This window comes from Spea bombifrons, chromosome 5 (assembly GCF_027358695.1).
Source record: "Spea bombifrons isolate aSpeBom1 chromosome 5, aSpeBom1.2.pri, whole genome shotgun sequence".
Lineage (NCBI taxonomy): Eukaryota > Metazoa > Chordata > Amphibia > Anura > Pelobatidae > Spea > Spea bombifrons.
The window spans coordinates 4520523-4535374 of NC_071091.1; the positions used below are offsets into that span (position 1 = coordinate 4520523).

Consider the following 14852-nt stretch of genomic DNA (forward strand, 5'->3'; position numbering starts at 1 on the left):
CCAGGAAATTCAAGACCGTTGGCAGTTATGCACATGAATGTCTCTACTCTTACCTACTACCCGCCGTGAGAAAACCAAGAGGCAGCCAAACCATAAAAAGATCAAGACGCCATTAAAGGGACGGAGGCAGAATTCCCCGGGTCCTCTACCCTCCGCTCTCCCCCCATGACTCTCCTCGCTCCCCACCTCTCGCACATGAAATACCCCATTAATAGAAAGGGATTCATCGTTAGCCAGGGGCCCCAAGCAGTGGCCCGGGTTGGCTTGTGGATTACTGCCTTGGAATTTACTGGGTATTTGCGATTTATAAAGTAACATTTATAACGAATCAGCCATTTGTTGTACTTCCAGAAAATATTTATTAAAGCTTTACTCCGGAGCCCGTTATTCATCCATTGGCTGGGTGCAGCGATGCTCTATATTTCTCGCGGTCAGCGTCAGACCGTTAAGGGTGGGATTCAGCGCTTTTTGTTTCTTGTAGTTCTCGATTAGGACGTCTTCTGTTTCTCGCTCCTCTCCTCCTCGATGGCCAGCGTTCTCTCCCTCTCTTTTATCAGCTGCACTCCACAGTAAGTGACAAACCAGATGGAGAGAGTGTTATACGGGAAGCCTAGAAGCAGCAAACAAAGAGTTAATAATCTCACTCAACTAAAAACTGCGGAGATCAATAATAATATAAATAATCATCATCATCTTACTACATAATAATAATAATAATAATCATAATGTAAATAATCATACTATTACTAATATAATAATAATATAATTAATAATACTATTACTAATATAAGTATAAATAAGTAATAAGAATAATCATCATCATACTACTACTAATATAATAATAATTAATAATAATAATAGTATAAATAATAATCATCACACTACTACTAACAATCATCATCCTCATACAACTTATATAATAAGTATAAATAATAAGTAATAAGAATAATCATCATACTGCTACTATTAATAAAAATATAATCATCATCATACTATTACTGATAATAATTAATAATAGTATAAATAATCATCATCATACTAATATAATAATAAGTATAAATAATAAATAATAATAATCATCATAATAATAATAATGATAAGTAACAATAATATATATAAATAATATAAATTATAATAATGATAATAGCCATCATTCTCGCTTTTATTTAAGGCTATAAGTAGGGATGACAGAGAGATTGTAGAGATATAAAAGAGACGATGTGCCCCCTACAGGCAGATTAAGACTGTGGACCTTGGGGTGTTTCATCAGCCAACGTGGCAATTATAACAGAGAAACCTAGAACCTGTCGGCAGATCGGTCTCATCATCCAGTCTGCCCATTTAAGAATGTATTACAGAGTAAGTGAGAGTGTGAGGGACGAGTGTGAGTAGAACTCGACCTAAATTATAAGACAAGGCAGTGTTTTTAGGTGATTTTTTCTGACAAGCAAAATAGGATAAATGGAACAGCCTCCCAGCAGAAGTGGTAGAGGGTAATACATTGAGGGTATTAAACATGCGCGGGATAGACATACGGCTCCTGAATCTAAGACGAGACCAACGACTGATTAAGGTTTGAGTCTTTACAGCAGGAGAAACGGGTGACTAGACGGGGGCCGGATGGGGCCGATCTGCCGGCAGGTTCTATGTTTCCGTCTTAGACAAGTTTAAAGAAAAAAATAAGTTGAATTCCATGTCACCTGTGATCAGAAGCCTCTTGGCGACTATTACTGCAAACTCCAGGCTGTTGAGGGATAACACGTTGTACAAAATGATTGCCCAAAAGTTAGCTGCACCAAAAACACCCCTGATTCTTCTGGACAGAGACTCGGGCATCTTCGCCTAAACGAAAACAGTGTATAAAAAAAAAAATGTCATCCAAATTATAGAATTATAATATACACTATGGTTCAAAAGTTTGGGGTCACTTGGAAATTTCCTTGTTTGTGAAAGAAAAGCACATTTTAACCATTAAAATAAAATGGAATGGATCAGAAATCCAGCACAGGCGGGGTTAATGCTGTAAATGACTATTGTAGCTGGAATAGGCTGATTTTTAATGGAATCTCTTCATAGGCGTACAGAGACCCTTTATCACTCCCATCACTCCTGTGTTCCAGTGGCCCTTTATCACTCCCATCACTCCTGTGTTCCAATGGCCCTTTATCACTCCCATCACTCCTGGGTTCCAATGGCCCTTTATCACTCCCATCACTCCTGTGTTCCAATGGCCCTTTATCATTCCCATCACTCCTGTGTTCCAGTGGCCCTTATCACTCCCATCACTCCTGTGTTCCAATGGCACGTTGCTGTCATAGAGACCCTGTTGGGGGTTCATCCTTTAGTAAGCAAAACAGGGCTGCAGAGACATGCATCTAATCACCGTCTGAGTAAGAGATCAGCGTGGGGGGGGATAAGTGGCGTTCACCTATATAATCAGGGCTGTCTCGGTATCCCCGGTCAAACGGTCAAAACTAAAGATTATTGGATCAAATTCTTAAAGCTACGAACCTCTATTTTAGCAAACGGCTCCATCTGGAAGAATTTCTGAACCCAAAGTTCGAAGTTCAGGCCGAAGCAGTTGAAGACGGACCAGATGTAAACTATGTTACACGGACCGAGCCACAGGGTGGTCACGGCAAACGTGGACACGGTGGCCAGGAGCTCCTTCTTGATATTATCGTGGTTCTGGCCAAGATAGTCATAGACATACCTAAAAAAAAAAAGTGAACGGGAGATATATTAATACATATTTAATTAATACAATATTTTTTTCCAATTTTTTGTAACATTATTATTATTATTATTTATTGATTTTTATAGCGCTGTCATATTCTGCAGCGATGTACCCATTGTACATCGCTGCAGAATATGACGGCGCTATAGAAACAGGATGTACCAAGTAGACATGAAGGGGTCTAATCCCACAATATGCTGATGAAGTGATGATTGTTGGATCAAAAAGTTCTATAATCATGATTTATTGGCTTCATTGAAAAATTTGAATCTAGAATTTTAAAGGGACAGTAACAACCTCATAATAAATAAATTCGATTATCAGAAAGCAGTACCGAAATATACACATTTTAAACACGGAAATAGAGCTCATCCCTCTTCTAATAAGTGAGAGAATGTAAATTCTAAATATATATATTTTGTTTACAGAATTTGTATTTTTTTACCAAATTTTTAGTTTTTTACCGAATGATTTTTTTTACTGAATTATTTTTTTTTACTGATTTTTTTTTTTTTTACAGAAATCTTTTTACAGGTGTGTGGGATGGGCGTGAGACTGAATTATGAAAGACATTGCTAAAAAAAAAAAATACAGTATAAAATAATCATCTTTCTTGAAAAGATCTGCTATTATGTTTACAAATTTAAATGCTTTTTTTATTTAAAAAAAAAAAAAGCAAGGTTAGATATTTTAGTGGGTTTTTTTGTAAATTTTTGATGAATATGTTCCTGTAAAAGTTGCTGTTGTCTTAAAATCATGGAATGTATAGGAAATTCCTAATGGACGGTCATCAGGGGAGAATAAACCACTCAAAACATTCGGTTATCGGGAAGCTTTCATTCCTTCCGTTTCCAGCGCTTCTGCCTCCACTTACTTGCACAGCCAGTCATTGATGCCGCGATCGAAGTGCCTGGAAAAGGAGAACGTCGAGAATGATGTCATATAATAACATTCAGCGGTAGAGGAAGAGCTAGTGGGGCGCACCCAGGGCCCGGGACATAGCTTTAGAATAACCAGTGGGGCAGTTCCTGGAGGACAAGGCTCCCTGTGGCCCCCTATGCTCTATGGGCTGATTAGAAGGGAGGTCGCCCTGCCGGGTTGTTGTGTTTTTTTTTATAGCCAGTTGGGGGTCCAAGGGAGGAATTGGGGGAGTTAAGACTTACGTTTCGGCAAAGACGTAAAGCATGGTGATACACTTGGGTGGCTGTGGAGGGTCCAGGTGATCCAGCCTAGAGATGGTGTTTATAACGCCGAACATCACCGCGGCCTTCACCCAGTCATACACCAGGTTGGAGTACGCCAAGCCCGCTGGTGGAAGAGAGCAGGGATAGAGTTTATTGAGCGATGAGCTTCATCATACGTTGAGTATTCCTTTTTAATGCTCTTAAAGGGGCAGTAACTCTCAGAATTTTTTCCCAGGCATCGGTGAAGCATTGTGTGTTTGCCTAAGCTTATGGTGCTTTAACCCATATGGAAACAACCTATAGATTCAGGAATATTTGGAATATCAGCGCCTAAGGGTGGTTTTGTAGGACATGGTTGAAGCAGTAAGTGGGTTTTGAAGATGGTAGATACATTGGAGAATATCTCGTAAACAGTGTTTAAAATAAGGTGACCAGGTGCTCTTCTGGGAGAACATTTCTGGACTTGAGTTTTCCCACCACGCACCTGGCATCTTCCGCGCAAACTATGGATTTTTGTAATCTTTGTTTTCTAAAAAAAATTTTGGCCTGAGAGAGAGATTTTAGATGCTGTTGACTAACGCAGGGTGTTTGTAGGGGGTGATGCTCCAAGATGTACTGGAAGTCAGGTCCTACACCTCGTAGAACAATAAATGCATTGGCATGAATGGACCACGTCGCCTTTGGGTTTCACAGGACCCAAAGTTCCTCAACTTCCTGGCCAATTGGCCCGTCCAGAGGGTCAGATCCGCAGGTGTACGAAGCCTCAATAGCTTTTGAGTTAGTGGTCAAATGGCCATTGACCATACCATTCATGAGAATAGTATCTATTCTTCTCATTACGCACCTAATGACCAGTCTGAAAGGCGGCACACGACCTTGAGGTCTGACGGGAGAGTCAAGATGTAGAGGAAGTGGAAGAGCACATCCACCATGATTATAACGCAGACGTGGCCCAACGCTTGGAGGCGGATGTTCCACATCTCGTTCTCTTTCCGCGTGATGGCTCGCGTGTTCACCTGTAACACAATATTAATCGGGGATTACTCGGGACGTAACAGGGTCACTATCACGGGCAGAGAAACAAACGTTCCCTCAAAGTAATGCCCCTGGAACCCTACTTTATCTCCTCAAAATGCTAGTGTGGTTCTTAAGAAAATAACCAGAACTCAATCTCCCCTATATTATTTGGCTGCCATTGCGTAGCACGCACCCTGCAGAAGGGGTTAATGGAATCCTGCTGTCAGTATTGGGTCCTGCAGATCATCACCGCTGTCTTCGGAGTCCTATCTGTAGATGCAGCCGGATGGGGCTTTTGGCTGCAGGATATAAAATCTTCGTCCGTTTACAGATCTGACATCCGTCAAACCGTGAGGCTGTCTCCTAGTTTTTCTTTTTTTTTTTGTTTTTTAAATATTTTTTTTTTACTGAAAAAAATGTTTTTCTTCCAGCGACGGACAAAATATTGTAAAAAAAGAAAAAAAAAAAAAAAGCGTTCGTATCATGGCAGGTTTTTCCTGTTTCTTTACGCTTCCCGAACTCACCTGTTCATAGAACCGGTCGAAAGTCATAATGGGGCCAAAGAAGAAGAACGGGAGGTAAAAGTTGTATTTGAGAAGCTCCACGGGCGAGTAAAACCCTTCCTTCCGATCGCAGGTCTCCAAGGCGAAACTCATGCAGCGGAGGACGGTCAGTCCGCTCCCTCCGTAGAACAGGATCTCTTGTAGAGTGAACGTTCCGGTGACAAATCCGTTCTGGAATCCAGCGGAAAAAACATAATAAACATAATAAACAAAATAAACATTATAAACAAAATAAACATTATAAACATTATAAACATAATAAACAAAATAAACCTAATAAACATTATAAACAAAATAAACATAATAAACCTTATACAAGAAACCCCACGGATGCCGATGTGAATTGAAATGATTAGAGACGCTCCTTACGTGGTTCCGGGGGGGTCCATGAGACCCAGGTGGCGCATTGAAAGGGGGAGCAATCAGGGGTCAGTGAGGCATCACTACAAGGACCCCGGTGTCTGCCACCACAATTTGTGGGGTCGGCCTCCCCACCAGCTCTCTCCAGCAGGGCCGTTTTAGGAGATCACAGATCTAGCTGTAACTGGCCCAAAATAAAGGGTCTATTCATACCGACCTCTGTTTCGCTGCTCCATCATGAAGTATTCTGGTTATTGATGCTGAGCGCTGGGATATGATGTCATACGCTATAGCACTGAAACAGAGGTCTGTAGAAACAAACCTTGCACCCCCACCACAGGACTTAAGAAAGGTAAGTGATGGGGAGAAAGGGGAGAGATAGACAGTGAGAAAGAGGAGAGAAAATGAAGAGATAAAGGGAAAGATATGGAGGAGAGATAATGAGGAGGAGTGAATGGGAGGAGAGATAGAGAAAAGGGGGATAATGAGAAAGAAGAGAGATGGGAAGAAAAAGGGAGATATAACGAGAAAGGTAAGCGGTGGAGAAAAGAGGAACAAATAACAGTAAATGGGAGAGATAATGAATAAGGGGAGAGATAGGGAGAAAGGGGAAACGTAATGAGAAGGAAGATAGATGAGGACCACTGGATAAGATAAGAAGAGAAAAGAGAAATGAGGGAGATAATGAGAGGTGGGAGAGATAATGAGAAAAAGGGGAGAGATAATGAGAAGAGAGAGATAGGGAGAAAAAGGAGACATAAAGAGAGAGAGGAGGAGAGATAGTAAATACTGTTTGGTTGAGTTTATTTTCATTACTTCGAGGCTGAGATATTACCCCAGCAGGGTTTTTAAACAGCTTCCTGGATCAGCTACCTTCATTGTTTTAGCAGACGGTGCATGGGCTCCATAAACGAAGAGCATTAGGGGAGGAAAAGAGGGGGACATGGACTTAGGCGGCAATGAGGGACTGGACAACTTAAACTGGGGCACACGGGAGGTATGGATTTATATTTTCCAAGTACTCTCCTACACGTGGACATATGAACCCACATTTTATTGGTCATCGAAGCCCAGAAGACATACTTGCCAGGTGCTGAATGGCTCCAGCCGGAAGGTTGCCAGACTGCAGAGCCCGGCAGCGAAGCACAAGCACCTCGTCTTGGCCAGGGAGATGGTGTAGAGGACGACGCAGTGCGAGAGGATCAGCGTTAGGTAGTTACTGCCCATAATGGCCCACACGGTCAGCATCCCGTACAGCATGTAAACCAGTGACCTGTACTGTGAGGAAACACGCGTTCAGTAAGCGGTACGGCGCCCGTGTAAATGCCGCTAAATAATACCGCGCCCGCAATATTTAAATAATAAAAAAACCCTGTTTTTTCATTATATAAATTGCGTTTATCCATACAGCATAAGTGATGATTATTTACATTTATATTAAAATGCGGCTGCTTTCTACAAATTTATGATTGATTGTGGTATAATATAAATAAATTCATAATTCATTATAATTGAATGAACTACATGACATTTCACATATTTCTTATTATATTTATTATAAATTTATCATTTTTTTTATAAAACATATATTTTTTTTACCATAATACATAGTAGCGGTGAGTAAAATGATCAATGTTTTTTAATGCTGTCCACGCTCTGTATTTAGCATATATCGTCGATGTACCTGCTTATGATCTAAAATAGTGATGGCAGAGAGGTGTGATGGCAGAGGGACGTTTAAATAAAGGACCAAGGACAGGAGGGAAGATAATTTCAAAGGAGGAGAAATGTTACAGCAGAATCTAACTCTAGAGAGCCCAAGAGAGGCTTAGATATAATGTTAGGAAGTTCTACTTCACTGAGAAGGTAGTAGATAAATGGAACAGCCTCCCAGCAGAAGTGGTAGAGGCTGTTACAGTGAAGGATGCTCTCTTTTTATGCACACAATGCGAGAAAAGTTGGTGTGGAACAAGGTTTCTGACACCCACCTGAGGCACCAACATGGAGAATATTTTGGCGAAGATCACATGTCCCGTCAGAGCAAATACGATATAATTCCGGAACGTGGTGAACCACATCACCCACTCGAAGTCTGCGGAGTCCTGTGGGGACAAAATCCAAGTTACGGCTGTGAAATTAGTGTATTTTTGGGATGATGAGTTTTTACGGATAACTCTTATGACGCTCAGCCAGAGTGGTGATGAGAATGATAGGAGTTGTCACAAGTTGGTGAATCAGGGGTGCAAAAAAGTATCATTTATATATCAGGAAATGAGTATATTTTTTTCTTATAGTCTGCTTTTTTTTTTAACCCCTTCTTTTATATAAACTGCTTTTGTGCTGCAACGTCTATTGGATGTATTTACGAAGAGGGGGGGTTAGAGGAAATTGTTTAGTTTTTATTATTTTCACATTTTTGTTTGGCATATGTGTGTATATACATACACATACTAAAACACACATTAATTAACATACTTACACAGTATTATTATTATTAGAATTATTATTACTATTATTTTGTTATCATTATCACTATTATTATTATTATAATTATTACTATTACTACTATTATTAGCATTATTACTGTTATAATTATTATTATTACTATTATTATCATTATTATCACTATTATTATTACTATTATTATTAGCATTATTACTGTTATAATTATTATTGTTATTATTATTATCACTATTATTAGCATTATTACTGTTATAATTATTATTATTACTATTATTATCCTTATTATTATTACTATTATTATCATTATTATCACTATTATTATTACTATTATTATTAGCATTATTATTACTATTATTATTAGCATTGTTATCATTATTATTACTATTATTATTATTATTATTTAAGTACCCAAGGTCAGGGTCATTTTTTTGTCACTCACCATTTTCCTGCCGATGTAATGCCAGCCGGACTTCACGCCATCCCGGAACGTCTTTCGGTTCATATTATCTGCGGGATGGGATTAAAGTTAACGGGGGAGTCTGCGCGGCGCGATGTCTTTTATCATTAATACATTTTATATGCGGAAGGGGGACATCACTCACCTCGAGACATCTCAAATACTCCATTCAAGGAGTAAACCAGAGCGCAGGTCAGCACGAGAGCGTAGAATCCCAACTCGTAGTGCGGTAGGGCGGCTTTAACCCCCATGGTGCCAGCTTAGATCAGCAGCAGGGCCTGCAGAGAGAAGGAAAAAAGTAGAGATTGAAAAATAGAAGCTGCCCGTTTTTGGAAGTGGGCGTGGTGTGGGTGTGGAGTAGGCGTGAACACTGCTCCTGCGACTCAGAGTTTCTCCTTCGTTACCTGGAGACTCGGAGAAGCTGCGCTTCAACTGGAGCCTCTGGGGAAAACCAGGAGAGGTCCGGGGTATGACGACTAGGCCTAGGGCAGCAGGTCCAGGGGGGCCGCAGCCTATTGGGAGATGAGGCTCCCTGCGGCTCCGCTACTCAATGACGAGGTAAAAAGGGAGGTCATGGATCGCCCCCAACCAGCCCATTACTGTTATAACCCCAACCCCAAAGGCTGGTGGCGCTGCCCTGGGGTAAATGCCCCGCTAGGAGAGAGTCTCAGCAAGAATTATAGAGCCGGCCTTGTGTTCTCCTTTGTACTGGAATTAAGTGTTAGGGTGGAGGGGGTAACAATCCGGCTCAAACTCAATAGATGCCCCGTGACATGAGCCCAGCACCGAGTTACCCCCCAGCCTGCCCCAACTCAATATCAAGCAACCAAAAAAATAGTTGGGGTTTTATACAGAAAAAAGTGATTTTGAGAAAAAGTGTAAAAAAAGGTTATCACCCCAACATCCGACGGAATGTTCCTGCTAATCGTTTCTCTGGTTGCTATGGTGATAAGAGCACTTTTAACATTTTGCACGATAATTGCTTAGCCCAGGTATTTCCTCCCCGCTTCTATACGCGTATCCATTCTATACATTCTATGATCAGCAGATTCTGAGACGCTTCGCTGACACAACTTCAAGTATGCCTCGTCTATCCTGCACGGTGTTAAAATATTAACTATACATTACCCAGGGCCATCTCACTGATTTATCTATACATTATACAGGGGCCGGTCACTGATTTAACTATACATTATACAGGGGGCCGGTCACTGATTTATCTATACATTATACAGGGGGCTGGCTCTCTGATTTATCTATACATTATACAGGGGGCCGGTCACTGATTTATCTATACATTATACAGGGGTCATCTCACTGATTTATCTATACATTATACAGGGGCCGGTCATTGATTTAACTATACATTATACAGGGGGCCGGTCACTGATTTATCTATACATTATACAGGGGCCGGTCACTGATTTATCTATACATTATACAGGGGCCCGGTCACTGATTTATCTATACATTATACAGGGGGCCGGTCACTGATTTATCTATACATTATACAGGGGCCGGTCACTGATTTATCTATACATTATACAGGGGGCCGGTCACTGATTTATCTATACATTATACAGGGGCCGGTCACTGATTAATCTATACATTATACAGGGGACCGGTCACTGATTTATCTATACATTATACAGGGGGCTGGTCACTGATTTATCTATACATTATACAGGGGCCGGCTCACTGATTTAACTATACATTATAAAGGGCCGCTTTATTAAATAAAGTTGAATGATTCCTGCGTGCCCGGCGACAGGCTTTTATTATTATTATGATACGGTCGGGGCCCCTGTATCAGCGCCTGCCTGTGACATGCGGGACAGGCGGGGAGAGTCTTCTTGGCGTGGAACCCATCTGGACGGCTCAGATGATCTGGAGATTATAAGCTCCTCGAAGGCTCCTGAGTCTCAGCTGTAACTGATCTCGGGATACTGTAAATACTACCCCACGAAGCAGCGAGGGGCGGTGGAATAACATGCGCGCCATCTGGGGAAACCAATATTCTTACTATAGATTTGTTGTTAGGGAGTGAAACACCCCACTGAAAACATTCCTCCCAACAATTCAGTAGTGAGTGCATGGATCAACCCTTCAGCAGAAATGGTATTGTGAGCAAAACAAACATTTCATAGTGATGGGTCCTTTTTCAACATGAGGCAAAAGGGCAGACACCTTAGAGGCCCACAGCATCTCTCCCTAGGGCCCACTCAACAAACACCAAGGTCTGGAGGTCCTCACGGTGGGGTGGAGGTCTATATATGTGATGTTACTGAGTCCTGGGTTATGACTTCATATCCTGGAGCCGGGAATCAGACAGGGGGCAGACCATGAAGGAGGACTCGATAGTGGAGAGGTGGGAGCTGCCACCGCCATCGCACCGCACTGCCAGGGATGAAAAGGGCTCTGCTGAAAGTGAGACTGGGGTAGGGGCAAATTAAGGGATTGCCCCTGACCTCACCGTGATTAAAAAAGGCCATAGCAAAAGCTGCAGTGTAACCATTTGTTCCTTACATATGTGTTCACCGGTTTGTTCAGCTACAGCTCATCCCACCAATATTCCTAGACCACACGGCACAGCCAGATCATCTGGCTCCTCCCCTGCTGATTTCAGTTCTATCTCCCTCCCTTGAAGAGCTCTGCCCCATCCCACCCTGAAGAGCTCAATGTTGACTCCTCCCCTGCAGAGCTTAAAAAGGATCGCAATACTTTTCATCAGAAATATACCTTCCAGCCATATTATGTTTTCTGAGACCCTTGCACACAAGGGGGCTCAGCACGAGCCCCCTTGTGTGCAAGGGTCTCAGAAAACATAATATGGCTGGAAGGTATATTTCTGATGAAAGGTATTGCGATCCTTTTTAAAATCTCTGGAGTCAGAGATGAGACCCCTAAGTCTGGGCTCAGGGTCCCTATTAACCTAAAGCCAGACCTGCAGCCATATACTGACTGATCACAAGATACTTAAGCATTCAAATATCATATGATGAGCATGCTATTAAAACATACATTCACATGATTATATTTCCCATGTACACGGATACACATTGCACTCACACCCTGCATATACACATAACTCATACACATTGTGCATACATGCAACACATACACACCACTCATACACATCGCGTATACACATACACGCAACACATATACATTGCACATACACATCGAACATACACATCACACATACACACATACACATCACACATACACATTGAACATACACACACGACACATCACACATACACATTACTATGTGCTTTATCTTTTCCAGCATTTATCACAGGAGGGCCCTCCTTTAATACTCCTTCAGGGCCCTACAGCCAGGAGCGCCCCTGCCCTTGGACTCCCAGCCCGGAGCGTGTGAAGGACGCCTGGTGTTAGTGAATGAAGTGTCAGCAGTGCGGAGGGAATCGCTAATTCAGCTGCAAACTGCATCTCCTTCCAATTATAGCCCCGAGTCCCGGGCTCTGCAGCCGCAGTGAGCTGCGTGATACGGGAAGCTGCAGTCCCGGGGCTTGCAGACATGTCATTCCATACATACACACACGCAGACACACACGCAGACACACAGACACGCACACACACGCGCACACACACGCACACGGACACACACGCGCATGCCGCCGGCTCATATTTACATTATAATAAAATAAGATGGACAGATAGATGGATAGATATTTGAATTTATGCTTACGTTTTTATTCTTTAACCCTTTGATTGACGATAAGTTAAATTATCCGACGTCAGGCATTCAAGGGGTTAAATAAAGTCACATTGCAAAATTATTTGTAAGAAGCAGCACTTATAAATATACCTAACGTACAAACATGCACTATTTACACGGTAGATTTATTAACCCATTAATGCTATGCAGAATAACTCCTATCATGCTTAGTCTGCCAAGGTTTATGCAGTACATTAAGCGCCAGTGGCTGCCTAATGCTCCCCACTGGGGTTGGGAAAGGGTTAACTGATCAGGTACATGAGAATGTACAGCATGAAAGACCCCATAGCTGTGTATATGAGCCCTCAGAGCCCCCATGCAGCAGTTCAGGGTATTTGGGGCAACAAAAAACAACCCCCTTCACTGACCTTGTGATGCAGTCTTGGAGGGTCTCAGGATTCCACAATGAAGTTTAAAGAGAAGCCCCCCTTTCCTGGGAAATCAGTGTCCTACAAAATGAGTTGTGGAGGGTCCATGAGTGCTGTGAGTGGAGGAGTGAGGAGAGGCTGGGGTAAGTTTAGCAGGGGGTGGGAGGGGGAGTGAGGCTGGCAGGAGCAGCCTGTCACCACCGCCTGGGAGGCAGCAGCAGCCACACAGAAGCCCCCAAACCTCACACTACAGCACTTATATCATAATAATAATAATAATAATAATAATAATAATAATAATAATGCATAATAAAAAATAATTAATCTGAGAAAATAATCTATTATGATAACATCAATAATATTACTACTAATAATTAATAATATTATTACTAATACTAATAATACATAAATATATTAATTAATATTAGTCAATAATAATCTACTCTAATAATAACACCAATAATAATACTACTAATAATAAATAATACTACTAAACAATACTACTAATACTAATAAATATCAATAATACATAAATATAAATTAATATTATCAGTATAGATTACGATTGACTAATATTAATTTATATTTATGTATTATTAATATTTATTAGTAGTATTGTCTAGTAGTATTATTTATTATTAGTAGTATTATTGGTGTTATTATCAGAGTAGATTATTATTGACTAACACTAATAATAATATAATAATACTGATAATACAACTAATAATTATACACAATAATGCATAATAAGAATTCATTATAATAAACTTAATAATCCATAATAAAAATAATAACTAATTAATATTAATAAATAATCATCTATACTGATGATAATACTAATAATACTAATAATTATACATAATTAATAATGAAAAATACATTGTACTAAAAATAATTATAATAAATAATCATACATTAGCTGCTCTGATTTAAGGTTTTGGGGCCAATACCTAAATTGTGTTAGTTGAAATACTCCTAAGGTCATTAGGGTGTCTGGGGTTACAAAAGTTTTTTTTACATCATACCTGGATCCTTCTTGTGCTCCCTTTATGTGTTTTCTATGCAGTCCTTTTTAGTGAACGCTTGTAGGACAGGACAGGGCTTGTTTGGACCACCGTCTGTCTGTATTGCTGTATTACTGGGTCACTTGGTTCAACTTGCCCCCACTACCCCGGGCTGAATAGTGCCATCCCCCACCCATATACCCTCTCGGCCCAGGCGGTATGTTGTCGGTGGGTAAACTGGATGAAGGACGTTCTCCTGAATGTTTGGGGCCAGGGATGCCATCGGAAATCTAGGGGCTCATTACAAACATAAAGCTTATCTCACAAATATTTTAAAGCCCTCACGGTATTAGCCCCTACCACTTCTGCTGAGCGGCAGTTCCACTTATCTACCACCCTATCAGACTCCTCCAATTAGTATTTAAACAGTGGTGCCTTGATGGCGGATACAGACTAAGGAGGAAACGGTGAGTTGAGTCCTACATCGGATCAGATAAACAGCAACATAAAAGTAAAACGCCCCGTGACAGTTTTTAGTCCTTTATACTGAGATCTTCTCCAAGGTTCTTCTATGAACGGAAACAGCAGTGCGGACGGATCTCCAGAAATTCACTATTTTTTTCAATATAAAATTGTAAAATATGGTGCTTTGTTCCCAGCGCTGAATTGAAACGCTCTCAGTCCCCTCTCTGTTGTCCCCACGGATCCCCCTGGTCGGTGGCATCTTGGCAGTCGAGCGGCGGGGAGACAGAGGTGGGTTTGTGTGTCGAAGAGATAGAAGGTCTGTTTAATGTGTTACTATGTGACAAAAGCTGAGGCAAGCAATTCGAAAGTAGGTCGGAGCCGCGGACGCTGAAGGTGTATCTAGAACAGAATCATCGCTGTCCTTGATAGGAACCATCGCAGGTTCTTGATGGTTCCAGAACCGATCGCTATCACTTTGATCATTTGTTTAGT

At 41.2% G+C, this 14852-nt stretch overlaps 1 protein-coding gene across 1 annotated transcript; it reads right to left on the bottom strand.

Annotated features, from left to right (window-relative positions):
- Nucleotides 1-465: 465 nt before the first annotated feature.
- Nucleotides 466-13025, bottom strand: HHATL (hedgehog acyltransferase like). Its single transcript, XM_053468295.1, has 12 exons — nucleotides 12892-13025; nucleotides 8927-9059; nucleotides 8764-8831; nucleotides 7850-7963; nucleotides 6945-7139; nucleotides 5463-5672; nucleotides 4766-4937; nucleotides 3901-4045; nucleotides 3612-3647; nucleotides 2512-2713; nucleotides 1701-1842; nucleotides 466-610 (listed from the first exon to the last, which is right to left on the bottom strand). Exons 2-12 carry the CDS (start codon nucleotides 9030-9032, stop codon nucleotides 489-491), a joined length of 1512 nt encoding a protein of 503 aa, XP_053324270.1. The 5' UTR covers nucleotides 9033-9059; nucleotides 12892-13025; the 3' UTR covers nucleotides 466-488.
- Between the last annotated feature and the right edge of the window lie 1827 nt (nucleotides 13026-14852).

Coding starts and splice junctions, on each gene's coding strand:
- HHATL (XM_053468295.1), bottom strand. CDS start 9,032: ATGGGGGTTAAAGCCGCCCTACCGCACTACGAGTTGGGATTCTACGCT. Junction 5,673..6,944: donor AGCCATTCAGCACCTGGCAA/GTATGTCTTCTG, acceptor GCTGGATTCCAG/AACGGATTTGTCACCGGAAC. Junction 4,046..4,765: donor CCTTTCAGACTGGTCATTAG/GTGCGTAATGAG, acceptor CTCTTCCACCAG/CGGGCTTGGCGTACTCCAAC.